This window comes from Leptopilina boulardi, unplaced genomic scaffold, assembly GCF_019393585.1.
Source record: "Leptopilina boulardi isolate dan_hultmark-lab unplaced genomic scaffold, ZJU_Lbou_2.1 LbouV2_51, whole genome shotgun sequence".
Taxonomy (NCBI): domain Eukaryota; kingdom Metazoa; phylum Arthropoda; class Insecta; order Hymenoptera; family Figitidae; genus Leptopilina; species Leptopilina boulardi.
The window spans coordinates 2,937,311-2,963,852 of record NW_026137996.1 but is presented as its reverse complement, the minus strand read 5'-3'; the positions used below and the strand labels follow the sequence as shown (position 1 = coordinate 2,963,852).

Genomic DNA, 26,542 nt, shown 5'->3' with positions numbered 1-26,542 from the left:
ATATCATAGGGATTATGGTATTATTTTTTCTTCAATTTAATTTAATAAGTATAATTATAGGTAATAATTTTTTTTTTTGCAAATAAATACGGCCAAAAATTTTGACATTCTTTTATCGACTGAGGATTGTAAATAATTAATGCTACATTACCGACCAATAATAAAATTGTAGAGGGCGTAATTTAACTGACAAATTTAAAACAAATTTGACAGCTTTTGGGTTAACTTGTATAATCAAGTAAATTTAGAAAAATATTCGCTTATTATTTTACTTTTTTATAGAATTATAAATGAAGATAACTTTATTAATTGAAATAATGTAATATGCATTTGATAATATTCATTATCAATAAGTGTCAAACGTAGAATTATAAAGGACATCTTAGGTAATATTCTCAATTTTATTATTTAGATTTTTTCTTTTTATTTTATACAACAGGATATTATTATGTTTGAAAAAATTACTATATGTTAAATCAAGAGTTAATAAAATACTTCAACATATATTAGAAACATAAAATTTTTAAAATGTAAGGTTAAGTTTATAATTTTAATAATATATTTGATTTATTATGCTTTTTAGTTATGTGCAGGATAAGACATGGAATTCTAATATTAGAATTATGGCTTTTACTTAGAATGAGAAAGTTGCTTTATTTCTTTTTTAAATGGATGCGCCCTGTTTTAAAAATATTACTTTTAATGGCACTTGGTGCAGGTAATTTAATATATTATTTTTTTCAATAAAATTCTTGTTAGTCTGAAAAAAAATACCAAATTAAAATTTATACATCTCTAGGTTTACTTTTTATATATGCATTTTTAAATGTAAAGGACGAGATGCTACCGTTTGCAGAAAAATTTGATTGCAAAAAACATGATAATTGCAAATATTCCGATATTCTAGATGTACCAAAATTATGTTCATCTCCCATGGAGAAAGAGCTTCTTCGTTTGAAAACAAAAACTTTTAGTCTAGAAAAAATGCTTCAAAAATTGGTAATATTGAAATTTTCAACTTTATAACATTCTTTTATATTTGTTATAAAATTAATTTTCTTTCAGAGACTTCATTTAGGTAGATTTTATCCTTGTGGGCATAAAGGTAAATGAATCATTTTACGATTTCAACTGTATGAAGAAAAAAAAAACTTTTAGAAAAAATAAAAACATGTAAACAATTGTTTTAGAATATAATGAAATGGCAGATTTCGCGGCAGAAGCAGTTGGTGGATGTGTAATAGATACACCAGACACGGAAACATATCATTCTGTTACACTTACTTTTTTTGGAATTCCTCTTTGGAAACCAATTTATCACACTCCACGAAAAATAATACAGGTAAATTATTGGAAATAACAAAATTTCAATTAATTACATAAATTAATTTTAAATTACCATTTAGCCATGGACTGAAGCTGGTGAATGTTGGGCTTTCAAAGGATCCTGTGGAAAATTTATCATTGAATTGGCACGTGCTGCAATAATTAGTCACGTAACATTGGAAAATATCCCCGTATCTGCATCCATAACAGGATCAATTGATGCAGCACCAAAAATGTTTAGCATTTATGTAAGTCAAATTAAAACTTTATATTCAAAAAATTTTAATTATTTTTTGAAATTCACATTTTTTTTTCGCTATCCAGGGACACATTCAAAATGAATTCGTTAATCTCGATTCTTTTACTTATAACATCAATGGATCACCATCTCAAACTTTTTCTGTCAAGGTAATAGTTTTCTATTAAAAATTAGTTATTAATTTAAATTTTAAATTCATTTTCAATATTTTTCAGAATAGCGAAATAAGTCAATTTCCTTTCAAGCGAATACAATTAGAAATACATTCAAATTGGGGCAATCCTGAATACACTTGCGTCTATAGATTCAAGGTTCATGGTCAACCATTTGATGATAATAATTATACTTAACATTACCAAATTTTTCAGGAAAAAAAAATGTCAGTGAAGCCTTTTGAAAGGCTAATTTTTTTTATACTTTATTTTTAGGCTTAGAACTAATTTGTATAGTATTTTTTTTTTATATAGTTTTAGACTGCGTAAAAATCATGAATCTTATTGTGTGATAGAAGTAAAAACGTAATAAAAAAGAAATTAAGGCTTTTCTGTGTTTTTCTTTTTTTTTATTAACTTCTTCTTCTTTACAAGATTCGATCGTAATAAAAAGTTTTATACCTCGCAAAGAATGTATAATTACCACTTGTCAGTGGAACCACCTCCCCAGCTGCTTACTGGAGCCTGTGGTTGAGCTGGAGTCCATTCATCTTGTCCAGGAACCTGGAGAATTAATAAATTGTTTATTTCAAATCTTTATTTCCAAAAGGAATTTATCTCGAAATAAAAATTGAAGGAAAATATTTTTATGAAATTTAAAATTACCTGTGAAGCCCATTCACCGGTGGCGGCAAAAGGTGCTGCTGGTGCAGCGGCCGCTGCAGCAGGGGCAGGAGCAGCTGGAGCACCATCATCAGCCCAACTTTCAGTTACTGCTGGATTAGTATCAACATCATTTCCCCAACCTTCTGAAGCAATTGGTTCAGCAGCTGTAAATTCTTTTGGTGCTGGTCCTGTGACTTCCTTAGCCGCTTGTTCTTCTTTCTCAGCCTATATTTTACATTATCAAGTAATAAAAAATTAAAATTTCATTCCTTTAAATTAAATTTGCACAGCAAGTAGAAAAATTCAATTTCAGAAAAGATTAAGCCATATGTACCAACAGATATATATATTCTGGACATTGATTTGTCATCATGTATTAGAATTCATTGTTACAAATTTAAAAATTCAATTCTCGATTTTAAAAAAATCTCTCTTACCTCCTCTGGATCTCTGTAGAAGAACAAATCAACAACAACATCCCATTTGGTTTCACGTGGAATGGAACCACGAAGACGAAGTACTTCACGAGCCAAAAGCCACCACATGAGACCAATGCTGTTGGAACTTCTGTTGTTGCATGGAATTGCAATGTCAACAAATCGCAATGGTGAATCGGTGTTACAGAAAGCGATAACGGGAATGTTAACGTAACTGGATTCAGTGATGGGTTGATGATCTGTTGCTGGATCAGTAACAATCAAAAGACGTGGTTCTCTGAAAGCAGCCTTAAAAAATTCATTCATATTATTAATTGAAAATAAATTATTTCTCATACTTTTTAAGAATTAGTTAAATTTATATCAGAAAAGATTAAGCCATTTTTTGCCAACAGATTTGCATTCTAGACAAAAAGAGTTTCTTCATTTAACTGTTTTTAAAATGATCGATTCAATTTTTTATAAAGAAAATATGATAAATACCTGAATTTGATTTGTAAATGCACCGGGAGTGAAACGTCCAGCAATGGGTGTTGCACCAGTATGATTGGCGTATTTCAAGACGGCTCTTTGACCATAGAGCTTGCAACTGATGACGAAGACGTCACTTGGATGTTCAATAGCAACAATAGCTCGTGCAGCCAATAGAAGTTTCTCCCATGTTCTTCTCAAATTAATAATGTTAATTCCAGTGCCTAGAATTGATAAATATATGTAAACTTTAAATCAAAAAAAATATCTGGAAGAATGATTAGAAAAATTAAAAAAAATTTAATTACCATCTACACGGCGCTTGAAAACATATTGTTCCATCTGAAAATTGACATTTTCGTGACCCAAATGGGTACCGGCGACCAACATTTTAGTAACATCATCCTCCTTAAGAGCTAATGCTTCAATATCTCCAGACATTTTAACGTTATGGTTGAATTACGAGTTAACCTGAAATTTTAAATAATTTAAAAAAAACAAGTTATTAATATCTTGTAGAAATATACAAATACATCAATTTTATTTATAATTTCAAAGTTCAATAATTAGTATTAATTTTAAAGAAATTTGAAAAACATGTGAAACAACATAACCTAACTTTCGATATTCGAATTAATTTGTTAATATGCCTATAAAAGTAAATTTAAAAAAATCTATTATCTTACAAATGATTTTCAAAACACTTGCAAAATATTAATCAATTAAAACATGTTACATTATTTTAATTAAAATCCTTCATACGTGTGACTTTCATGCCACGTGCTTGAGCACAGTGTATTTGTTAAAAAATCACTGTTAATACAAATATTTTATACTAAATGATATAATATTTTAAATAATAATTTTCCATTGTATTTCTAAATTATAAACAATTTCTATTTTATTCTATATTTAATGAAATATCTTTAAAAATAATAGGAAAAACTTACGTTTAGACGCCACAAGGAGAATTCCCTACAGGAAAAGAAGTCTACATGGACTGGAAACTAATCAGGTGTTGCCTCGCGCAGGTTTGTGCACACATCCAATCACGCCATTTTGGAAAATTAAGGCGCGTAAATTAAATGCTGCTGAAACGAATGTAAAGAAAATAAGGTATGATATTTGAAAAAACTATTCTTATATTTCTTTGTTACATTATAGAGTAAGTATTAAGTAATTTATATTAAGTTTTACAAAATTCTTAAAAACTAATAACTCCAATATACTGATTTATTCAAAATGGTTGAGACAATTTCGATTTCAACCACACCTGGTATTAATGAACCATGACAGGAAATGTAAGGCTATATCAACGTAACTCAAAAGTATCATTAAAAGCTACTGAATAATTTTAGAATCCTATTTAAACAGTTAAAATAATTATAAAAAAAAATTGTTAATTTTTATAAATTTATTTACTATTTATTTATTTTTCCTATTCATGTTATTTATCTCTTTTCGAAAAAAATAGAAATAGCATTTCCGATATGAACAACTACTAAAGTCAAAATCAAAACATTGACACACAAAATTTTGTCGAGTTTGTTTATTTGTTTTATATACTTTTTTATTTATGCAAATGTATATTTTGTTGTAGATTTTTTAAGCCTTTAAACTTTTATAAAATCTATTAAAGTCTTAGAAATAAAAAAAAACATGAAGTGGAAAACAACGGTTTGCAAAATATGAAATTATTTATTTCAACAGTCAAACATAACCTGAAAAGAAATTTGACGTATTAAGTTTTTGAAAAAGCGGGTATACATATAATGTTATAATAAAAATGTATCCTGCAAATCATAAAACAGTTTTTGTGTTAGATCACACACCATATTTTGGTATTTCAACTGAAAGTCCATTAGATTTTGATTGTTTAAAAAGTAGAGGTCAAAATCTTATTCCTTTGGCACCAATTTGTAAATCACTATGGACAACAAGTGTAGAATCTTCTATGGAATATTGCAGAATTGTATGGGATTTATTTCCCACTGGAAAATTGGTATATTTTTATTTCAATTATTTTAAAATATAGAATATTATTATTTTAATTAAAAAAAAAAATTAATTTCAAAAATTATAGGTCAGATTCGTTGTGAGCGATCATGCAGCACATATTTTAAATACTTGGAGTCCTTTGCAACAAAATCTTTCACATGTAAAATTTTATTTTTAAAAAATAAAAAAAATTGTTCTTTATTAAAATTTTATATTACTAATGAGTAATTTAAATAATTTTCAGATTATGAATGGTATGGCTATAATAGGTGTACCGCCTAGAACTCATCAACCAGGAGCTGATTTTTCAGTTATTCATGGTTTAAGAGTTGCAATTGAGGCTTTAACTGAATCATCAGAAATTCAACAGGAAAAACGATCTGCATTAAATGAGAATGCAAATAAACTTTTAAATAGAGGAAGAGTGATTTGTATTACCAGTGCTAGGGACAATATTAATATGAAAAGTTTAGAAAATATTTTTCTCAATGAATTGGCACAGCAAAATAAAATTGCCTTGTCTTCCGATAGGTATAAAATATTTTTATCATATATCGAGATATTTCGAATAAAATTGATAAAAAAAAAAAAATTATTTTTTCAGATTAATACCGATAAATCATTGTCATTTGGTTATTCTTAATATATTTCCAAACAATGTAGAATCTCAAGTTACTAGTCAAAGTCCAAGAGAGGTAAATTTTGACTAATTGGATGATTTTATTTTATAATAGTAATTAAATTTTATTATTTTAGGTTTCACCTCTTTTAACAATGGAAGTTCACGCCATGAAAGCTCCAAGTTTACATTGTAAATTATCTCATTTAATTCTATCACATTACGATTTGGCAAGTACAACAGTTACAGGAATTCCTATGAAAGAGGAACAAAATGCAAGTTCTTCTGCAAATTATGATGTTGAAATTTTTCATGCATCTGCTGCACACACTGCAATTCTAAAAGGTACACTTTTTTTATATATACTATATAAAAATAACTTTCTTGTATCATAAGTTTAAATTACAATATTTTATGGGAATAGAAAAATTATATTAATAAAATTATTCATGCAGGAAATCCTCAAGATACAGCTTTAATGAAAATTTTCCGAAGATTTGAAGGAGGATCTGAATATGAAACAATAACTTTAAAATGGTGCACGCCCAGAGGTTGTAGTGCATTAGAGATGCAAAATTGTACAGCAATGCATAGAATTACACCAGTTGATGTAAATAGCAGACCTTCATCATGTCTTATTAATTTTTTATTAAACGGTCGATCGGTAATGTTGGAAATGGTGCGAAAAAGTGGTGGCAAATCAATATCGCATCTACTTGCCGCTCATGGTGGTGAAATATTTATTCATACACTTTCAACATCGAGAAGTGTCTTGGAAGATCCTCCATCAATTAGTGAAGGTTGCGGTGGAAGAGTAACTGATTATAGAATAACGGTAAATAAAATCTATAAATTTAATTCCACAATTTAAATTTAATTTAAATTTAATTTTAGGACTTTGGAACTCTAATGCGAAATAATATGCTCGTACCTCTAAAACGAACTTCTGTTGATATCGATGGTCCAGCAGAGAAAATGAGAGCAAGATTAGAAAGACACACGAAATATTGGCCAGTTACTATTTCCAATACTTTGATGTTTAATTTAAAGCAGGTAAGGGAGAAAAAAAAATTGCAATTTTTTTTTATTTCATCGAATTTCATTCAAGAAAAATGAATATATTTACAGGTTGTGGATCCATTGCCGGATTTAATTGTCAAAGATGAATTAACGAAAGATGAAGTATTGCAATGTAAACAAATTATATTTGGATTACTTCAATTGGAAGCGAAACATGAATCATTACCATTACCAAGTATTGGCGGTGGCCGAGGGGGAAAAGGTGGAGTGCGACGTGAAGAACATTATCGTCTTTTATTCACTGAACTCGAAACATTTTTAAAGGGACATGCAAATAATTCACCTGCTCACAACGAAGTTTTCAATTGTTTGCTCGAAGTTCGAAATAAGGATGACAAAGATAAAGTGGAATTGGATCAGGCATTACGTGAATTGGACGGGTAAGTTTATATTCAGAAATGGCAACTTAAAGTTGATTAATGAAACTTGTTTCTTTTCTCTATTATAACTTTACTTTTTTTTTACTATTCTATTTTTTTTAACTTTTCTTTTTATCTAGACTGGGAAAAGAGGAGCCAAATGTACGATCAACGGTTATTCGAGCAACGACAGATTCACCAATGTCACCGCCACCTGTTTCAACGGCACCTGTAAAATTGCAAAAAGGATTGTATGGACAGAAAAGTCTTTTGGATATCTGGTTACAGAGAAGTGCTCCCAAGAATAAGACTCCTGAATTTTGTGGTAGGCAGAATGACGATGGAAGCTTGAAGGCGAAATTATATCCTAATCTCAAAGAAACTGGACGAGAACCAAGGGAAACCATGATCGAGGGCTAATCTCTTTAAAGAACAATATTCAACAAAGGACCAAATCGTAAACAGGTGAATATTATTGTTATCTAAAGTCTTGTACGAATTGTACATAATTTTATATTTTAATGAAAAATAATTTTGAGACTTTTGATGTTTCTCGTCAATTCTAAGGTTATTTTTCTACAACGATACTGCAGAGTTTTATTTACGAATCAAATTAAACTTTGCATGTATAATTATTATTTTAATTGACTTTGATTTTTATAATTATGATAATAAATAGTTAAATTTTTCTGTTTACAAAAAAAATACTCTTATCAAAGTTGTTCGAAGTAAATAATTAAACAATGATATCAGGAGAATTGGTTTTTAATATGTGGAACTTTTTGAATCTAAGGTATCAGTGATATAATAAATCACCTTGTGGTTTTGAGGAACCATTCAACACAATGACACCTGTTGACTTGAGTCTGTCATACAGCTTATTTTTACACCGACAACTATTCAATTCCCCTCTTTTGGCAGAAAAGAGCAAAGAGAGAGAGAGATAGAGATAGAGAGAAAGAGGGAGACGAAAAGCTGGACCACAAAGAATGAAAGTCAAGGAGAGGTGAATATTTGGATAATCCAATGAAATGTGTACCAGTAGTGCACAACGAAACAATTGTCCTCCTCCCACAGTTTATCGCAGCCGTCTGCGGACTGTGAATACATTGACCCTTGTCGGAAACTATAGCGGCCGTGGAATGCCCTTGCTAATCGATGGAAGGAAGGAAGGAAGGAGGCTGGTATGGTACACCACTACATAATATAATGCGAGCACGTCGAGAAAAGAGGAGTGAAGGGGGAGGAGAGTTGTGGAGGAGGTGGAGGTTGGAGGCGATGGGGAAAGAGGAAGATGACGACGAGGGGGGTCGAGGGGAACTCAGAGTACAAGTGCGTGACGTAACGGTTCATTCATCTCAGGACAGACGATATCCCGGTCAATGGTGTCTATGTATGCAAGCTGTACGTACACAATCACGCACAAGGGGGGGCCACCTGTGTGTCAGTTTGTGCGTTTGTGGTGCATACATACAAATATTCGCACGCCGCTTTTACACTCTGATTGTCTCTCCTTCTTTCTCTGATATTGGCGCAAAAACCATCTCTCTCTCTCTTCGCTCCCACTTTTTTTTTTTTCTTTTGGATACAGCTTCCACGTGTGTCGGTCTCGAGAGATAAGTAATTTATGACCCGACTCGCAAAAACCCATTGGCATTCCTCTATAAAAAATATTTCCCGTAAACTTTCTTATCGAGACGATAATTTTTCAAAGAGAATTCTTAATTCCACAAGAGAGAGAATAGTAAATTTTTTATATTGAAAAAGTGATTTTTTTTTAAATAATCGAATATTATTATAGCGGTTATGAAAAAAAAAAAAAAAAAAAAACGAAGCTATAGAACCGGGAACGAAGTTAAATAATACGTGGAAGCGCTCGGCAAAACCCCCTTGCTATAATCCACTGCACATCGCCATGGTAGGATCGATATCGCCATACATTATCAATGGGTTCACTGGAAGCGACATCGTTGAACCCCCAAAGGGAGCAAGAGAGATAGAGAACGCAAAACGGTGATATATAGACAGACAGTGTTTCCTCATGTGTCTTAAAAAAAAGAAGGAAAAAAAACAGCGAAATATCCTGGATGGAAAGCAACTATAGTTATCAGAGAGACAGCTGTTATCGACCATCTTTCTGGCTTGAAAATAGTTTTTGCCTCTATTTGTCTGCTCTTTACTGGCACGTCAATATTTGGAAAGAGAGAGAGAGAGACCCCTTCTGGCTTTGCTCTTGATCGAGAGCCACTGCTGCTGCTACTACTACTGGGGATATTTTGAATTTAGTCCCCTTCTCGCCTGTGATCGATAATGTTCGTGCGTGTATATATAGCTTGATAAACTGATAAGCATTATTATATTATCACGCAGACCCATTTTCAAAATTAAAAAAAATAAAAACCTTTTCCCTGTAATTAAAAGAGGAAATGTTCCCTCTCTGATGAAAAAAAAAAATATATCGAAAGCTCTTGTTATAATAAATTGGTTTACTTGCTATTATCTCAAAAAGGGAGAATTAAAAATTTTTCAAATAAAAAGCAAAAATATTTTCCAATTTTTTTTATACTTTATATTTTCCGATTCTTAATTATTAATACAGTGGAGTTTCAATAAGTCGGACTTCAAGGGGAATACTTTAAAAAGTCGAAAACGACTTATATATATAGAGAGAGAGAGGGTTTCGTAAAATAAAAAGAGAAGGGAAGGAAGCATTCACTTCGGCTTATAGAGGTTTCGACCTAACGAGGCACTATACAGTAATAACTTTAATACTCCTTCCTGCTTTCTTTTTTCCCCCCGTTAATGACTAATAATGTTTTAATTATCGGGAAAAATTGAAAAATAAATTTCCATAAAATTTCTATTATAATTTTATAAATTTTTTTTAATTTAAAAAAATTATTATTTTTTGTAATGAAAATAATTTTAAATTGTTTATATAGTAATGAAGATGTTAAATTTTAGAGAGAATTTTGGTTCTACAGGAGGGATCATCTTGTGTTCATCAAAGAATGCGGAAAGGCCGTATATATATATATATAGTTAAAACCGTGAAGCGTTACCTGGGAAAAGGAAAATATATAATCCCCCTGTGGGATTTTCGACCCTCGTCTGGTTCTCCTGCAGCCTACGCCCTATACACGATAGCAAACGAGGACGTACCCGACTGGATCGTTAAGGCCAAGGGGAACTTTGAAAAAGCATGCTTGTGCCAGCTGCCTGGCTGATCGCAACAGCAGCGTTTATGCTATACATCTGTCTCTCTCTCTCTCTCTTTGTATATATATATATAGGTATATAGAGAGAGCGAGGTACCTACCCAGGGTTTTGAAAGAACGACAAAGGGAGTTCTGACCCTCAAGAGAGAGAAAGAGAGAGAGACCCTGGCTCTATCCAGCCAGCCCTACAGGCCCCTTCAATGGAATATATATTAGAGAGACAGGAATAAAAATCAGAAACCCCACGACGCAAACCTTCCACAGGGATAAATCCAATCTCTTCTGACGATTAATGATCGAATTTTTTCCATCATCGATCTCACTAAATTCTTGTCCCTAGGTTTTTTTTTATCTCCCGTTTTTTTTTATCCCCCCCCCCTCTATGGGGGGATACAGCGTTTTTTTTTTGTTCTTTTGAAAAAAAAAAACATTCAACAATTTGTTGACTTATTTTCCACAATTGTTTCTTTTGGTAATTTTTTATTTTATTTTAAATACTTCTGCAGTTATTTATTTGTTTATTAATCAACGTTTTAAAAATAGATGTCAAAATAATTCAGAAAATATTTAAAGTAAAATTTTTCTTTATTTTTTTATAAATTATTTTTTGTTTTTTCCAAAAGTTTTTTTTTTCTGTTTTTGAAAAAAAAGACCATTTTAAATAAACCTGAACCAGTTTACGTGGCATCTAATTTCCTGCAGAACGCGCTGATTAATATTTAAAACAATTTTCATTCGTAAACGTGTTACAAGGAATACGGAATTATTTTGAATATATTTAGTGAGAGAGACTTATAAATTAGTGATAAGTGTTGTTCGGAAAACAAAAAAAGAGGTTTTAGAATTTTTTTTTTTTTTTAGCATATTTATAAATATTTTAAAAATAAATAATAAAAATAGAAGAATATATTTTGTGTAACTATCGTGTAATGAAACTTAAAAAAATAGGTAACAAAGAAAAGCAACATATATTTTTCTTTGTAATAAAAAAATCTTAATGAAATAATTCTAACGAATAAAGCGTCGAATATCTTTTTTTGGTAGACATATATATATATATATATATTTTTATTATTATTTTCTGAGATAAAAGAAATTGTATATATAAAAAGGGTTCTTACTACAAAAGCTTCTTCGGGAAAAAAAATTCAAAGGATAATCTTCAACTTTTACTTCTTTAGTGTCGTAACTAAATTAGGCTATAGCGGCTTATAATAATTAAGCAAAAAAAAATTGCAATTATGAAAAGTTTTTCTATTGTTAGAAAATTTAGTGGTAAATGAAAAAAATAATTGTGAAGGTAATTAATTTAAAGAATATTTTTTTTCAAATTGAAATTTTGTTATATTACTTCCGTTTTATATATTTTATTTTAAATTTTTAATTGACTTTTTTCAAATTTTTCTTTTAAGCTTTTGTATTTGGCTAATAGTACAGTGGAACCTCAAAGTTTAGAGAAAACATTCTCTTCGAATAATTCGAGATATCTATAACTGATTTCGTTCAATGACTTTACCATAGATTCTAGTGAACATTGTTCCCCTTATCTTTTCCTGCAGTTGATTACAAAAAAAAAATTGATAAGTTCCCTTTCCGAGAAATTTGATCCACTGTTTCGTTAATTTTATTTCCTTGTTAAATCAAACGCGGTATTACTGTATCTAATTATCGGGAAATTTCGTTAGCCAAAAATTGTTATGAAAAGAAATTGAAAAATAAATTCAGACTCAAAGGAATTGTTTGAAAATGATAATAAAAATAAAGCGTGTACACCTGTTCGTGGAGGAAGGATCCTCTTCCTTTGGAGTAACATCTCAATCTTAGCAAGTCTTTCTCTCTCTCTCTCTCTATCTCCATGCGAAGGAATCAATAGCAATAAAAGCCCTCTTTCCAATTTTGGTCCTGGATGCGGAAAGGAAAGGGGTCGAAGTAAAAGGAGTCAGTGGGTCAGACATGTGGAGGGATAGAAAGGGCACGGGAGCAACGCGGTGGTCCGCGGGGGGGAATGAAGGGGGTAAAGGGAGGAGGAAGAGAGGTGTCCCACCCTCTTTTCCCCCCTTTTACCACACTATGGCACGTGCTACGTCACTACGTGTTTACAGAGATACCCAACCTATAGCCGCACTCGTGACCTTGCGTTTTGTATATATCACCCTCCTTCCTCCTTCTCCCTCAGTGTGTCCCCCTCAGCACACCCCCTCGGCACTGCCACCATTTGGACTCTCTCTCTTACTCATGTATAGTGAGTGACTGTCTTTCTCTCTCTCTGGAGAGAGTAAACCCCACACTGCCCCGTGATCTCCGGAATTCCCCTATCGTTGTGTCCCCCCCTCCTCCCTTAATCCCCCTAACACCCACCCCCAACCCCCTTCACTCACTCTCTCTCTCACTCTCTCTCACCAAACCTTTCCTATCCTCTTCCACCATCAGCAACCAGTTGTTCCGTCTGTGACGTAACTGGGTATCACACGACCTGTCGACGTTTTATATGTATAGACTTCCATTTCTCTCTTGATACCATTTTCCATCTCTCTCTCACTTCAACGAATTCCACCAAGTTTGCATTATTGTTCCTTTCCTCGTCTCACGATCCTGCGGATAAAGGAGATAGACTTTTGCACTATATACACTCTAAATAATTGTTTTCGAAATTTTTCATTATCTTTGAAAATTAGAAATATTTTCAATTTATATGAAAAAAATATCATAGAAAAATGAAATTTTATTATTTTGTTGATCAAATATTAAATATATTAATTGAAATATTTGACATTTATTCACACAAAAAAAAAAAAAAAATATCTTGAAACATCTGTTTTTTTCATTATTATTCGATTTTGTGAAATAATATGAAGTGTTATGTAACACTTTTCTTATAAATAGATCTCGTATTATTTTTAAAGGGATGTAACAGTAATGTTACTTAATATTATTGGAAACGGAAGTAATATTAAAATGATTTAGAAGACAGTCTATATCACCGTCCGACAAAATTCAACTTTTTTTATTAAACCACAAAAAAAATCCAACATTTTTGGAAACTAGGATCAAAAAAAAAAAAAACCCGTTTCTGACCGTTTTGCTATAGATCAAGTCATTTGTGGTTTTTAGGGATGAAAACAGCCTCTAAATAAAAAGTGATAAGATATCTTTTAAAAATTATTAATATTTTATAAAACTTGGTATCTGGAGGTTTTCATCCCTAAAAACCACAAACGACTTGATCTAGCAAAACGGCCAGATACGGGTATTTTTTTTCGGTCCTAGTTTCCGAAAATGTTAAATTTTTTTGTGGGTCAAAAATTGTGTCGGACGGTGTATATATTTATAAAATTATAACCGGACTCCAATTAAATTTTTTTCAATTATGATTTATAAAAGGAAGTCATCATCAAAAACAAAATTATAGAAAAATAGCTTCTTATTCTAACACATGGGTAATGGCAATAATTTTTCAATAAAAATGAGAACTATTTTATTTTTAAAACATTTTGAATAATTAAAAATTCCCACAAAGTTAAATTGTAAGAATTTTTTATTTTTATTCAAATGCAATTTTCAATGGTAAAAAAAGAATAAAAAAAAATTTTAACAATTACATTTAATTAAAGAAATTTAATCAACTTTTGTTTCGATTTTTTTTTTCATTAAATAATAAATATTTCTAGATATATATATAGTTTCTAATTTCTTTAGAATTATGAAAAGAACAGCATTTATATACCAAAATGAAATTTGACTCTTTAGCGATGCCTTAAAGAAATAAAAGGTACTTAAGCAATATAATTCACCTGAATCATCATTTTCCTTTGAAGAATGATTCACGTCTTCTATCATATATACCGATCAACTTTCTTTAACAAAATAAAATACACTTATTTACTGAAAATTAACTTCTTAATTTTCCTTTTTATTTTTGACAAAATTTAATTGAAACTAAAAAAATAATTTTTACATAAAAAAAAATAAATAGTAAAATAAATAATAATGTGAAAAAAGAAAAGTTAAGAACATCGTAAGTCTTGACAGCAAAATAAAAGTACTTACACATCTCTCAGCTGATATAATTTGAAATTAAGATCACAAACGATTAATAATGAAAGAAAAGAGAAAACAAAAAGGAATTATAATATTACATAACAAAACAAAAAAAAAAAATTGTAACTGGATTATCTCTTTTAATGTAACTTGGTGCACGTTTCAATGATAAAATAAATACATATGTATCCCCAACTTGTTTATAAAACACAGCTGATAGACGCCTAATCAAGACTACGACAAATTCAAGGTTGTGCCAGATATTACTGGGTCAATGGCACATACTTACTACGTTTTTCCCCGACGTCACGAATCCAGCAAAATCCCCCTTACACTTCCCCTCTCTCTCTCTCACTCTCCTCGCGACAATAATATAGACATATATACTCTCACTCTCTTCAACTGCGACGGTTTACGTGTATAGAGCTTGTTTTCAATTACGATGGCGTGCTATAGTTGCGCTTTGATGGAGAACTCGGTGAAGGTGGTCTTTCAAGAGCGAAATATCCAAAGATTTCATTCGTCAATGTAAAACAAAAAAAAGAAAAATTATTTCAAAAACTATTCAGTTTTGATTATTATTAAAATTTCAAAATGTAATTTTCCCTGGGTCTTGTATTAAAATTTTTTTGAAAAAAAAACTTAATTTTAATTTTGTAAAACACAATATTATTCAAAATCCATTATAAAAGACTCTTCGAGATAAAGTAAAATATAAAAAAAAAAAAAAAAATTCAGGGACAAAATGGTTAAACATGAAAAAATTTCTTCAATAACACTCACAGGAACTGTTAAACCACGCACAATGTGTTTGCCTCGTGAAAAGGGTCGAGAGAAAGTCGGGAGAGCAACTTGCGAGAGACTTTCTCTACACTCCGAGATCCTTGTCGAGTGAAGCTGAAACTAAAAACCTGAGATCCTCAAGGGTATAAAAGTAACAAAAAAAATTCGTCTTATTTTTTCTTTTTTTTTTATTTATTTATTCTTTAAATAATCATCCACTACAGTAATATTCACTCTGATAATAATAAGAATAATAATAATAATAATAATAATAATTACAGTTCGCTTCTCGTTTCACAAAGTTTAATTAGCGAATTTATCAATCAATAATAGTTGTGATTATTTTATCGATTTTTTTTTTCATTATCTTTAATCTTCACTCAATCATCATCATCACCATCATTATCATCATCATCATCATCATCCTCGTCATTATCTTCATTATCAGCAAACTCATCTCACTCTCATCATCCCCCTTTGACCACAATCGACATCAATTCTCTTCCATAATCCGCCTCCTCGTCTCGTTATACAGCGATAATTGAATATTTACTTATATTCCATACAACCATTATAAATTACATCATATTATATATTAACTAACGAATAGTCAACTTAAAAATCATCTGTAAATCGATTGCTGTTTTGGTGGTTGGTTTTTTTTTTTTTTTTTTATTTTTTTTATTTTCTTTTGTCTCTCTTAAGGCCATAAGTGAAATATCTAAATTTATCATATTCAGCGCTATAGGTAAGTGTATAAATTGTTTTTTGGAATTCTAAAAAATGAGGAACAATATATATATATATGCAAAAAGTCTTATTAACTATGTCAATGCTTTTTTTTTTTGTTTCGTTTCTTTACCCCTTTCTCTCTTTCTACTTTCCTATTTCAATTTTTTTTTACCATTACTAAAAAAAAGAGAATTCAATTTAAGAAATAATCGAAGTAAAATGTGTGAATTAACTTTTGTTTCAATTAAAAATCAATTAATTTATTTCTTTCTAAATTAAGAATATTTATATTAATAGAAAATCTGAAATAAGCTATTACGTAATACTTGAATAATTTTCCTTTCAGAAATAAATAATTTTATATAATTCAACATTTGAAAACTCTTTCTTTAATTTCACATAATCGTCAAAAAAAAAAAAAAAAAATTTGACTATTCGAAAAATTCCACAGCTTCCTTTAATCAACATCCTTATTCTTTACTCTTTCCCTCTCTTTTCAACCCCAGTTATTATCCTCAATTACCTTTCGTCAATTCCCTAAAATTTGTCTCTCGTCTTTTTTTTTTTTCATCATTAAAATTTCTTTCTTTGAAACGTGTTTTCGTTCGTGGCAGTGAAACGCACGATTCGCTTAAAAATGAGATATCGCTAACATTGATACGCTTCGCTTTCCTTCACTATATGGTTTTTTTTTTTATTATTATTATTTTTTACCTTTGACGCTGAGAAACCCGAAATTGAGAAACATTATACTTTTATTGCTAACGACAGATAAAATATAAAAATTGTAATATTTTGGCGTTGTGTTTTTTTGTGTGTGTGTTTTTTTTAGTTATTTTAAGCAACTATAGAATGAAAGAGAAGGTGTTCTCTACGATTTTTTATATCTCGCTTTCCGCTTCGCTGCTTTCTTCCATTTTTCCCTGGGAAAAAAGCGATCATTTTTTTTTTTAAATTCGCCTATCACCAACTTGGAAAAATAAGAAGCCAAAAACTCATTACTGAAAAACAGTTATTAGTATATATATATATTTATTATATTTAAAATATTTTGTTAATATAATTAAGAGTCGTTTTTTTTGTTTTTAATAAAATTCAATTCAGAAATGTTTTCAAACGACACTTTATTTCAGACATACATTTGCTTATTAATCCCAAAAGTTACAGAACAGAATTTTTTTTTTTGTTTTGTTTTCCCAACTGTACAGCTAAAATCAGTTTGTTTTCTTCGCGGTCTCGCGGGTTTTTGAGTTTCCCGAGAGACAAGTTCTCACTTATTATGCTCTCATTTTCGGTAGAATAGTCATAGTTCTTTATTTTTCCAGCGGGTTAAAAAAAAAACCACCACGTTTATATTTTTATATATATATATATGCGCTTGTACACTTTTTTTTTACATTAAAAAATGTGTATCGTGTTTCTACAAATGTGGTTCGCAAACTCGATTTTCGTAGCGTTCCCTAATTTTTTTTTTTTCTATTAGAAGAAAAATTTCCGTCGAATTCCTATTCTACCACAGATGTGAGAGTTTTAAACAAAACTGGGAAATTTTTATTTCTGAAAAAAATTTTTGTTATATAAATTAAAAAAGAAAATTCGCTATGAATGAATTAAGGATATTTTTTTTTTCAGAAATTTATAAATTTCCGAGAAATGTTTCTTGATAGTTAAAAAGCATCCGTTTCTTTCTCTCACGCACTCACTCTCTATATATATTTATATCTTTCGTGGTGACCGGAAACACCGCGTCATAATTCTCCAAGTGCTGACGCTATACGAAAGAAACGTGTTAAAGCTAAGACATTCGTATTTTTTTTTTTTTTTTTTTTTTACACAGTACAATATAATGGTACAGGTTTCGTTCTCTAATCAAGAAATACAACGATAGCACAATTTTTATTTTTATTCGTTTGCTATTCGTTTCAAGTTGAATTCTATATATGATGATTAGAGACGAGTAACACTTTTACAAAAAGAAAATAATATTAATAATAACAATAAGGCTCTATTCTTTCCCAAAGGCTGTAAAAAAGACCGATGTGGAAAAAATGATGTCTTTAAAGATTCGGAATATACAAAAATTCTCTTATAAAATATCCGCTATCGTTAGTAAAAAATCCACCAGCAGAGTGTCGACTTTTTTTTTCAAATTAATATTTCATTTTATTCAAAATCTTTTACGTTTTTTTTTTTAAATTCGGAAAATTTTTCAATTATTATATAATCAATTAAAGTTGACACTCCGATTTTTTTTCCACTTGATGTTAAATGGTTTTGTGATCAGCTAAAACGAACCGAAAAAAAAAAATGATACGGCGACAACAAATTGGAGAGAAAAAGGAATTCCTCTTCTACAGCTTTTATAATTTTATTTTTATTCTTTAAAAATTAAATCTCTGGAATGTTTATGTGTTATTTATGGGAATAATAATCATTCAGGCGTAGAAGAGTAATAGACATAAGTTTAAGAGAATAATAAAAAAAAAATTACCCACCATTTGTCCCAGTAGCAACTTTAGTCGTCGTCGCCATCATTATCAAAAAAAAGAATCTTGAAATCCCAGTTTATAATTTTCGAAAAAAAAACTCTGTAAGGAATTTTTTAAAAAAAAAACGAAATCACTTTACTATTACAATACTTTATCTGCACTATATATGCTTAACAGGTATTCAAGAACTAGGAAATAGGCGCTAAATAAATACAAAGATTATTACAATTATAATTGTCTTAATTAAGACTTGATCAATTATTATTACATTTATAATTCGCATATTTGTCATCATCGTCATTAATTAATTGTCAATCATGACTACGCTTTTCGTGTGTTCTATATATAAATGGCAAAAATCGAAAATCAATCATTGGAAAATAGATTGACAAGAAAAAATGTGGAAAAAATTTTTTTTTGGAGGAACAACGATTTTTTTTTTTTAATCAGTGCCCAAAATCTGGCACTTTTACGTCGAATTAGAGGATTTTTGTTCGATATTTCTACATTATTCTTGTCTAATATTTATTTCATTAACTATTTAATTTCAAATTGGTCATTATTTTGAAAAATAAAGTAAATTTCCGTTTTTTTTTACTAAATAATAATGATAATAATGTGTCGAATTAAATATTTCTTTAGCAGGGGTTCGCTTAGCTGACCTGATTCCGCTGGCTGCGGTAAAAAGGTCGCAAAGCAACGCAGCCAGATCTAAATTACAAATATATATAATATATTTATATATATATATTTAATATATAATATGTGTATTTATAAAATTTGAATGAACGCTCTCAATCAAGTTAATATTTTTTTTTTTTTTTTTTCTAAACTATCTCTTTCACTCACACATACATTCTCGTATATCTACCTTTCTCTCTCTCTTTCTCATCAATTAATTTCTTTATACCTCTGTTGTGTTTTGTTTCTTTTCTTTCTTTCTCTCTCGCTCGCGTTAATTGTTATGCAAAAATACTAGTTAAATCCCTGTACATAAAAACCTTGACGCGCGGTGCGCAAGTATGCCGTCATTGTTCCTCCGGTGGATTCAAAGCGTTAAACCTTTATTTTATTTTTTTTTCGGGTTTTCTTTTTTTTTTTTTTTGTTTTTTTTTTTTATCTCATTTGTCTCTAAGAATTTACTTACAAGGTATTTGGTTTACTCCATGCATCACTCTTGACATGCAGTTCTGTTTAGGTATATAAATTATGGTAATGATTTCGGTAGTATTTTAATTACTAATAATGTTATCAATGCAATCAGCGCGCACCGCCTTTTGTCGCTTATTTATATAGATTCGCTTTTCTGCCCTCTCAATCTCCTCTCTATTTTACTACTTCTCACTCGTGACAACTAATTCCCCACTTTTTTTTTTTTTTTTATTTTTTTTTTTTATTATTTTTTCTCCCTGCCCCCCTCGGCCGGTTGAGAAACAGTTTACGACTTGAGAGTAGACTTAGTGGCATCTCGAGATAAGCCTTTTAGAGCGACCTTGCAAGGAGAAAGACAGAAGGTACATTATATCCTGAGGAAAAATAGTACACGCGAGGCGACACTTAATTGAGCCGGAATGAAAGAATAACTATTTTTTTTTAATTTTTATTATCAACAAATTTTATAAAATTGGAAAGTTAATAAAATTTGAATTTTGTGCGTCAAAACTTTCCAAGTGAAGACGCCATTTTTTTTTTTTTAATGAACCAAGTGTCACCTCGATTGTAAATTTTTTTTCCTAGTGTTTTAAATAATCGCGAATTCTGAATATTTTTTTTTTTGAAATTGATGTTAAAAAAGAAACAAAGAACGTTGGATTTTTAGCACCAGTGTCGCGAACCTTCATTGTCTGTCTCCCGTTGGTCCTATTTTTTTTTTTTGAGAAGAGACAAGCAGACGGAAGAGCGATCATAAAAAGGTGGCTCAATTTTTTATTTTTAAATTATATTTCGCGATTTTTCGAGTGGCTAGAAGCGTCTAGCAGCGATTAGCGCGAGATTGGCGGTCGACACGAGGTGACTTACAGTATTTATGGGGGATCGGCTACGGGGTCACTTCTTGTTCTTTTTCGCTGGTGGCTCCTGAACGTCCTGCGAATCTTCAGTGTCTTCGCTGTCAGTGGGACGTGGAGTATTATTGCTGTCATCGTCTTCAGTGGCAACTAAAGGAGTGGTTGGCTTATCCATAGAGTCCTCGGTAAATGAATTAGTGGTACTATTTTCGTCAATCACATTTGTATGATGTGGCTCCGACGATTCTTTACCATTAACAACAGCAGGCTCTTGATTACTATCATCGGACGGCTCAGTAGCTTCACCATTGCTTGGTGAATGGGAATTTCCATTTTCTGCCGTTATTGGAATACCATCGAGCAATTCGGGTTTTAATTCAGAAGCAACATAATGCGTCCAGAGGGCCAATTCCACTCTATGAGGGCTCCATGTCTTACCATTTGTCGCTGAAAGAAGCAGAAGATACCGGTTCGTTAGAGGGGTTTTTGAAGATTCGGTGACTTCTCGTTTTAGAAAGAGGTGCCTAGTGCGCTTAGTCATCCTCAATGGTGTAGAACTCGAAAATTCTTCAAATTCTCATTCGTCGCGGAGAAATTTAACTTCTTTTTTTTTTTTTTTAAATTAATTACAAAAAAAAAATTAGAATATTCAAATATTGTTTCTTAGCAATTTTAATTTTTATTTATAAATTCCCATTTTATGGCAAAAAAAATATAACAAAAAAAAAATAAATTTAGAATCTTTGAGGATCTCTAATTTCACAGCTCTAGCGAACTATCTATAATGATCATTATTGATCGAAAGCACACCTAGTGGCATCACCTGCTTCAGTTCTATTTAAGACCACCTGGTGTCCTGCTTTAGCAGGTCATGCTTCCATTTTTAAAGGTTTTCTTACACCTCTTATTGCAAAGGATCAATGTTTTATTTTTATACCAAAAAAAAAGATGCCTTCTCACTTAAATCTCAATTTTCCACAAATATATATAATAATGAAAAATTCATCAAAATTTATTTTTATTATTTAATGAAAATTTATCACTCACCTTGTTTGTTGAGCCTCTGCACTGTATTCTTGATGTGCGAGACAAATTTAAGGTATTCCTTGGTCGTGTAGTCAATACCCTCAATCTCGGGTATAGCCATAAGACACTCGTCGGCCATGAAAGGTGCAGATTCAGGTGCGGCCGCCGCCAAGAGTGCTGAAGCCATGGTGGTGCCAACGCCCTTGAGATTTGAGAGGGCAGTGATGGCCTGTTCAATATTTGGAAGCTTTTTGAACGCCTTCTTCGTCTCTGCCATCACAGCTCGGGGCGTATTTACCTTCACCAGGTATGAAAGTTGTGGATAAAATTTCCCGCGCTGCAACACACAAAAAAAAAGGAGAAAGTTTCATGAGATGAAGTCCAGAGGCGAATTTTTTTTTTGCAAAGGTGCGTACTTTTAAAGGACACTTACATTTTGTTTCCATTTCATTGTTTGTACGAGTTCCTCATGAATGAGATGAGCATCTTTGCCACGAGCTTTAATCTGCTTTGGCAATTCATTTTGGTACCTGCAAGCAAAAAAAAAAAAAATACAAATTTTTAAAAACTGCCTCTCGAGATTTTTATTTTATTATCAATTAATATAAACATTTTTGAGTTAATTATTAATACTTTATTAGGTTTTTTTTTTTTTTAATTACTAAATTCAAGTTCTACAAAAAGCGTTGTTTTGTAGTAAAAGAAAAACAGTTAAAGAAATTGCAATAGCAACCTTGAAATTCTCCTTTGTGAAGTTACTTAACTTACACAATATTCTCAAGAGATAGGACAATATAAACTTCTGCCACCAATGTGCACATATATATATTCGTATATGTACATAGTTACGTACTACTTGTAACCTATCACCTTTAAGCTGATCTCTTCTCATTTGTCTGTTTAAAACTTAAAGACCACATTAAAATGGAAATTCATTTCATCTACCTTTGTTATTAAATTATTAACTTACATTTAAATTATCATCACGTTGCCGTCGGAAAGTTGTATTATATTTTTCATTAATTTATTAAAAATACACAAATTCATATTGAAATAAAAGTTGAATGTTTATTGATAATCTTATTAAAAAGCATTAATTATTTATTCACTTCATTCTGCGATAACTCTCATATTTATGAATAAAGAACAGAAAAAAGCTTTTTAAAGCTTAAAAAAACATTTTCTAATTAACAGCAGTAAAAAATCACAATTTAAAAAAAAAATTTCTTAAATTTTAAACATTTTTCTATTATTAAATTATTATTTTTTTTTTTTGTTATTGAACAAAAAAATATTGTGGTTTGACTTTAAAACGATTTATAAAAGAAATAAAAATTCTCAAAAACAAATTAAGCAGTCAATAACTTCTTTTTCTTTATTTAATGACAGACAGTGAGAAATATAAATGTGAAATCACATGAATAGGGAAAACAAGAGCAAATTGACGCATTGACGTAGAGGAAGTTAGCGCAATGTGATTTACTGAGAGATAAGAATGAGGTGGAAGGTTTTGTTTGTAAATAATCACGTTTGATGCGTCAGTGAATGGGAAAAAGAGCGCGCAATGATTTGACATCTAATTGTAATTGGCATCAATAATATATCTCTTAAGTAATACTGACAGTACAACTAATCAAAAAGTAATCAGTAAAAATTATATTTCATGGATAGGTGTACAAGAACATTTGTTGAATATTAATAATAAAAAAAAAAAAAAAAAAAAAAACAAAGTAGGTAGTTAAATAAATTTAAATTATTAATAAAATAACTAATAAATAAAAAATAAATATAACATATAATTCTTTAATTGTTTTTAAAAAGACAAAAGAAATATAAAATAACAAAGTGTACATATTCCAAAAAGTCAAAATTTAAATTCTCTATGCTTCAAAAAGTTCAGTGTTAAGTTTCAAATATTATACATCAGTCAATATTTTTAAATAAACTTCTTTATAAAAAATTTTTAATTTTGTAAAATTTATAAGTCTTAAAAATTTTTAAAATATTAAAAAATTTTCTACAAAATTCAGCAAGTCTTATTAATTGGAGCACGAACTGACGCCGCTCACGGCGACGTTGTCAATACGCTCGTCTCCTGTCATCGATTAAAAAAAAAAGAAAATAAAACAAATAACCTTTTCCCCATTCATGTCTAGCGCTTTAAGCGATAACAATAACAAGATTGAATTAAATGAAAATTCTCTAGAAAGAAAATTATAAAGCGCTTATTTTATCCAGACGTTGCGAGTGAAGCCTCTATCGAAATGGCAACGTCGGCGAGTTCCTTTGAGTTCAACTCAGCCTGAAAACGAGCTCAAAGTTCCGGGTCTCGACCCAGCCAATTATCAAAGACCCGGCTTTTAAGCTCTATCAAAAAAAAAAAGAAAAACTGGAAATCTCAAAAAAGTTATGAATTTTAGTATCTTTGAAACTCAAAGAAACTCTCCGCCGGCCACGTGACGCCTATGCGTCGCTTCTCTCCTTTTTCATGTACCCTCCCCCCCTACTCTGATGAAAATCGCGCTTGAACTATCCGCGAGATTTCGCATCGTCAATCGTAGCAATATCAAGATAGATAGCCCTCGAGGGTGCGGGTCGCTCTCCCGAGGCAGTATGCTACGTGCCCGCAACTGGCGCGCCTCGGGTTCATTGTCCGCGAAGCCCCTTTGAAAAACCCGACAGAGACCTTTCGTTTCAAGTCAATTAAAAACTCACCAATTGTCCAGCTTGATCAGCTCCTCAGGTTTCTTCGTCTTGTGGATTGCCTTGACTCGTAGAGCCTGAGGATATAATTTAAGGACGTGCTCAAATTGATTTGAAGTGCCCTCCGCAAAAAAAGTCGCGGTGTCTTTCACGGAAGCCATTGTGATAACTGAGCTTCTAACAGAGTCCACTAGAGCGCTCTCTCTCTCACTCTTTCTCTCCCTCGATGCCCCCTTTGAACTCCCCCCGTCACCGTCGCTCTTTATCTCTCTGTCCTTACGCTCCCCCCAACCAACACACCGGACAACCACGCGAGAAATTCCTCACCTCACCCTCCTAAATTCTCTTCTGTTTCCGCACCGTGATCGCACGACAATGATACCTTCGAAACTAGTCCACGCAACACCGTTGCGCTATTCGTTCTCACAGAGTTGCAGCCTTTAGTCCTCGCTCCAATTTCACACACTTCAAAATCTATTTTATTTGATAAGAAAACGTAAAAATTGTTATTAGAAAACCGTTAATGATTCGGAATTCAAACAAAGTAACAACTCAGTAAATGAAAAGTGAGTACAACTCCAAACTGGTATGATGTCAAGTGTTCAGTGGTAAAAACCGTTCTGTTCTGAACAGACCTCGTTCGACTGGCTCTGGAGAGGGAGCAACGATTTCCTCGGAAGGGGGCAGCACCACTCAGTGTATTTCTCCTCCAACGCTTCTCTCTATCTGTCTCTCTCTCTTATTCGAATTCTCTCCCTTTTTCTCTCTTGATGATTCCTCTCACCCTCCTAAACAGCACAACACTCTCTATTATGTACGAAAATTTCGACCGTTGAGCTGTCACTCCGGTGACTCTCACCGTGCGCCTCAGCTCGTTTCCTTGACACGTCTTCTTCGAAAATTACTCGCGTAAAACTTCCTTTCTCCTTTTTTTAATTTAAAATTTTTCTAATATAGTTTGAAAAAAAAAATATTTATAAATATTCCTTAATTTCTTCAACTTTTGAAAATTCTTTGCACCTTTATCTTTTTGACCTTGTGTGTTTTGATCAAGGATAACCAGGGTCCCATTTATGGACCCAACTTTGGTTCCTTCTTAGTTATTTTATAGACTATATACACAAGTCCAATAAGAATGCAAAAATCCTCTAAATTGAAGTAACTCTGTAAAGGAATCTCGTTTAAAACGAAAAACTTTTTTAAAATTGAAATGAAGAATTTAAATTTTGTTGTCTGGCGAACGTGTAAGAGTTGAAAACGGGAACACGCAGCACAGAAAGTCGATTGGCTCGTATATGTTAACGATAGTAAAGCGTACGACCGACTGAGGGCGCCTTTGCTTATTTCTCATCTACCCCCACCAGAGGTCTCGCTACTTGTCCTTTTGCCCCTCTCGTCATCCGTCACCCTCTCACTACCGCAATCCCCTCTCCATAATACACCCTTCCCCTTAGAAGAATCGCACCTTTATTGCATCTACGTCAATTCGCATTGGAATTCGTGTCTGTTTTATCGAGTCTTGGAAGTGGCATGCATCGGTGCGTTTAAAACGAGCGCGCAAAGCGTTTGCTTGCGGGACTCGTATTCTCTTCGTTGGTTTCATTTCGCTGAGCCTTGCGACTGGAAATCGATGTCGATGGGAAACCTGGTAGGAGCGGCGGCGGTGCCGATATGCAGGTCTCTCGGTGTGTCGTCGTTGACGATGCACGTGTATTTAGCTCGAGGACTTGTGATTGTATGGTTGCGCGCGCATTTTGCTCTCTCCCCACTGTTAGTGCCAGACATACACATTCTCAATACACATATACATATAACACGAATGATAAAGCCCGGTTTCCCATTTTCGCAACCGCTAGATTTGCTAGATAGATAGGATCGTCAATCGGAGTAGGGGAAAAGAAAATTGAGAATGATTTTTCTGTAGGAAAAACGAGTTTTTTGTTTTCCTTTGAGGAGGGAACTTGAAATTTTTTTTTTTTTTTTTTAAATGGGTAGATGATGGTAGAAGGTTCGTAACGGTTGAATGCTAAAGAAATAAGACAGGGGTCTGTGTTGGTGAGCTCAGCGCCAGTCTGCCGTCGGTAATAGCACTTGGGTTTGTGTGTGTCTATGTATGTTGAGTGCAATGGGGGCGATAGTGGTGTATGTGCTTGTGTGCGGACAACTGTCAGCCGTCCATG

At 31.7% G+C, this 26,542-nt stretch overlaps 4 protein-coding genes across 6 annotated transcripts; 2 read left to right on the top strand and 2 right to left on the bottom strand.

Moving 5' to 3' along the window:
- Window positions 1-194: 194 nt before the first annotated feature.
- Window positions 195-2,127, top strand: LOC127289855 (SUN domain-containing protein 1-like). The gene is made up of 8 exons (XM_051318076.1): window positions 195-386; window positions 584-718; window positions 800-999; window positions 1,066-1,105; window positions 1,191-1,342; window positions 1,407-1,574; window positions 1,651-1,734; window positions 1,801-2,127. The coding sequence occupies exons 2-8, from the start codon at window positions 586-588 to the stop codon at window positions 1,933-1,935; spliced, it is 912 nt and encodes a 303-aa protein (XP_051174033.1). The 5' UTR covers window positions 195-386; window positions 584-585; the 3' UTR covers window positions 1,936-2,127.
- On the bottom strand, window positions 2,126-4,399 carry LOC127289854 (40S ribosomal protein SA). Its single transcript, XM_051318075.1, has 6 exons — window positions 4,262-4,399; window positions 3,620-3,782; window positions 3,324-3,535; window positions 2,841-3,128; window positions 2,404-2,628; window positions 2,126-2,301 (listed from the first exon to the last, which is right to left on the bottom strand). Exons 2-6 carry the CDS (start codon window positions 3,750-3,752, stop codon window positions 2,218-2,220), a joined length of 942 nt encoding a protein of 313 aa, XP_051174032.1. The 5' UTR covers window positions 3,753-3,782; window positions 4,262-4,399; the 3' UTR covers window positions 2,126-2,217.
- A 433-nt stretch (window positions 4,400-4,832) lies between these two features.
- Window positions 4,833-10,992, top strand: LOC127289849 (integrator complex subunit 13). 3 transcript variants are annotated; one of them, XM_051318068.1, is made up of 10 exons: window positions 4,833-5,313; window positions 5,395-5,469; window positions 5,554-5,840; window positions 5,914-6,004; window positions 6,066-6,273; window positions 6,384-6,763; window positions 6,823-6,981; window positions 7,057-7,388; window positions 7,508-7,832; window positions 10,352-10,992. In XM_051318068.1, exons 1-9 carry the CDS (start codon window positions 5,098-5,100, stop codon window positions 7,785-7,787), a joined length of 2,028 nt encoding a protein of 675 aa, XP_051174025.1. In that variant the 5' UTR covers window positions 4,833-5,097; the 3' UTR covers window positions 7,788-7,832; window positions 10,352-10,992. The 3 variants fall into 3 exon arrangements, with proteins under 3 accessions (XP_051174025.1, XP_051174024.1, XP_051174023.1); XM_051318067.1 differs by lacking the exon at window positions 10,352-10,992 and adding an exon at window positions 8,161-9,144; XM_051318066.1 differs by lacking the exon at window positions 10,352-10,992 and having other exon boundaries at window positions 7,508-8,072.
- A 9,001-nt stretch (window positions 10,993-19,993) lies between these two features.
- On the bottom strand, window positions 19,994-25,671 carry LOC127289853 (uncharacterized). Its single transcript, XM_051318074.1, has 4 exons — window positions 24,375-25,671; window positions 22,093-22,189; window positions 21,681-21,996; window positions 19,994-21,080 (listed from the first exon to the last, which is right to left on the bottom strand). The coding sequence occupies exons 1-4, from the start codon at window positions 24,521-24,523 to the stop codon at window positions 20,674-20,676; spliced, it is 969 nt and encodes a 322-aa protein (XP_051174031.1). The 5' UTR covers window positions 24,524-25,671; the 3' UTR covers window positions 19,994-20,673.
- Between the last annotated feature and the right edge of the window lie 871 nt (window positions 25,672-26,542).

Coding starts and splice junctions, on each gene's coding strand:
- LOC127289855 (XM_051318076.1), top strand. CDS start 586: ATGTGCAGGATAAGACATGGAATTCTAATATTAGAATTATGGCTTTTA. Junction 1,106..1,190: donor TTATCCTTGTGGGCATAAAG/GTAAATGAATCA, acceptor CAATTGTTTTAG/AATATAATGAAATGGCAGAT. Junction 1,343..1,406: donor CTCCACGAAAAATAATACAG/GTAAATTATTGG, acceptor ATTACCATTTAG/CCATGGACTGAAGCTGGTGA.
- LOC127289854 (XM_051318075.1), bottom strand. CDS start 3,752: ATGTCTGGAGATATTGAAGCATTAGCTCTTAAGGAGGATGATGTTACT. Junction 3,536..3,619: donor TTTCAAGCGCCGTGTAGATG/GTAATTAAATTT, acceptor TATCAATTCTAG/GCACTGGAATTAACATTATT. Junction 3,129..3,323: donor CATTTACAAATCAAATTCAG/GTATTTATCATA, acceptor GAATTTTTTAAG/GCTGCTTTCAGAGAACCACG.
- LOC127289849 (XM_051318068.1), top strand. CDS start 5,098: ATGTATCCTGCAAATCATAAAACAGTTTTTGTGTTAGATCACACACCA. Junction 5,470..5,553: donor TGCAACAAAATCTTTCACAT/GTAAAATTTTAT, acceptor AATAATTTTCAG/ATTATGAATGGTATGGCTAT. Junction 6,274..6,383: donor ACACACTGCAATTCTAAAAG/GTACACTTTTTT, acceptor TTATTCATGCAG/GAAATCCTCAAGATACAGCT.
- LOC127289853 (XM_051318074.1), bottom strand. CDS start 24,523: ATGGCTTCCGTGAAAGACACCGCGACTTTTTTTGCGGAGGGCACTTCA. Junction 22,190..24,374: donor CTGATCAAGCTGGACAATTG/GTGAGTTTTTAA, acceptor TTTTGCTTGCAG/GTACCAAAATGAATTGCCAA. Junction 21,997..22,092: donor CAATGAAATGGAAACAAAAT/GTAAGTGTCCTT, acceptor TGTGTGTTGCAG/CGCGGGAAATTTTATCCACA.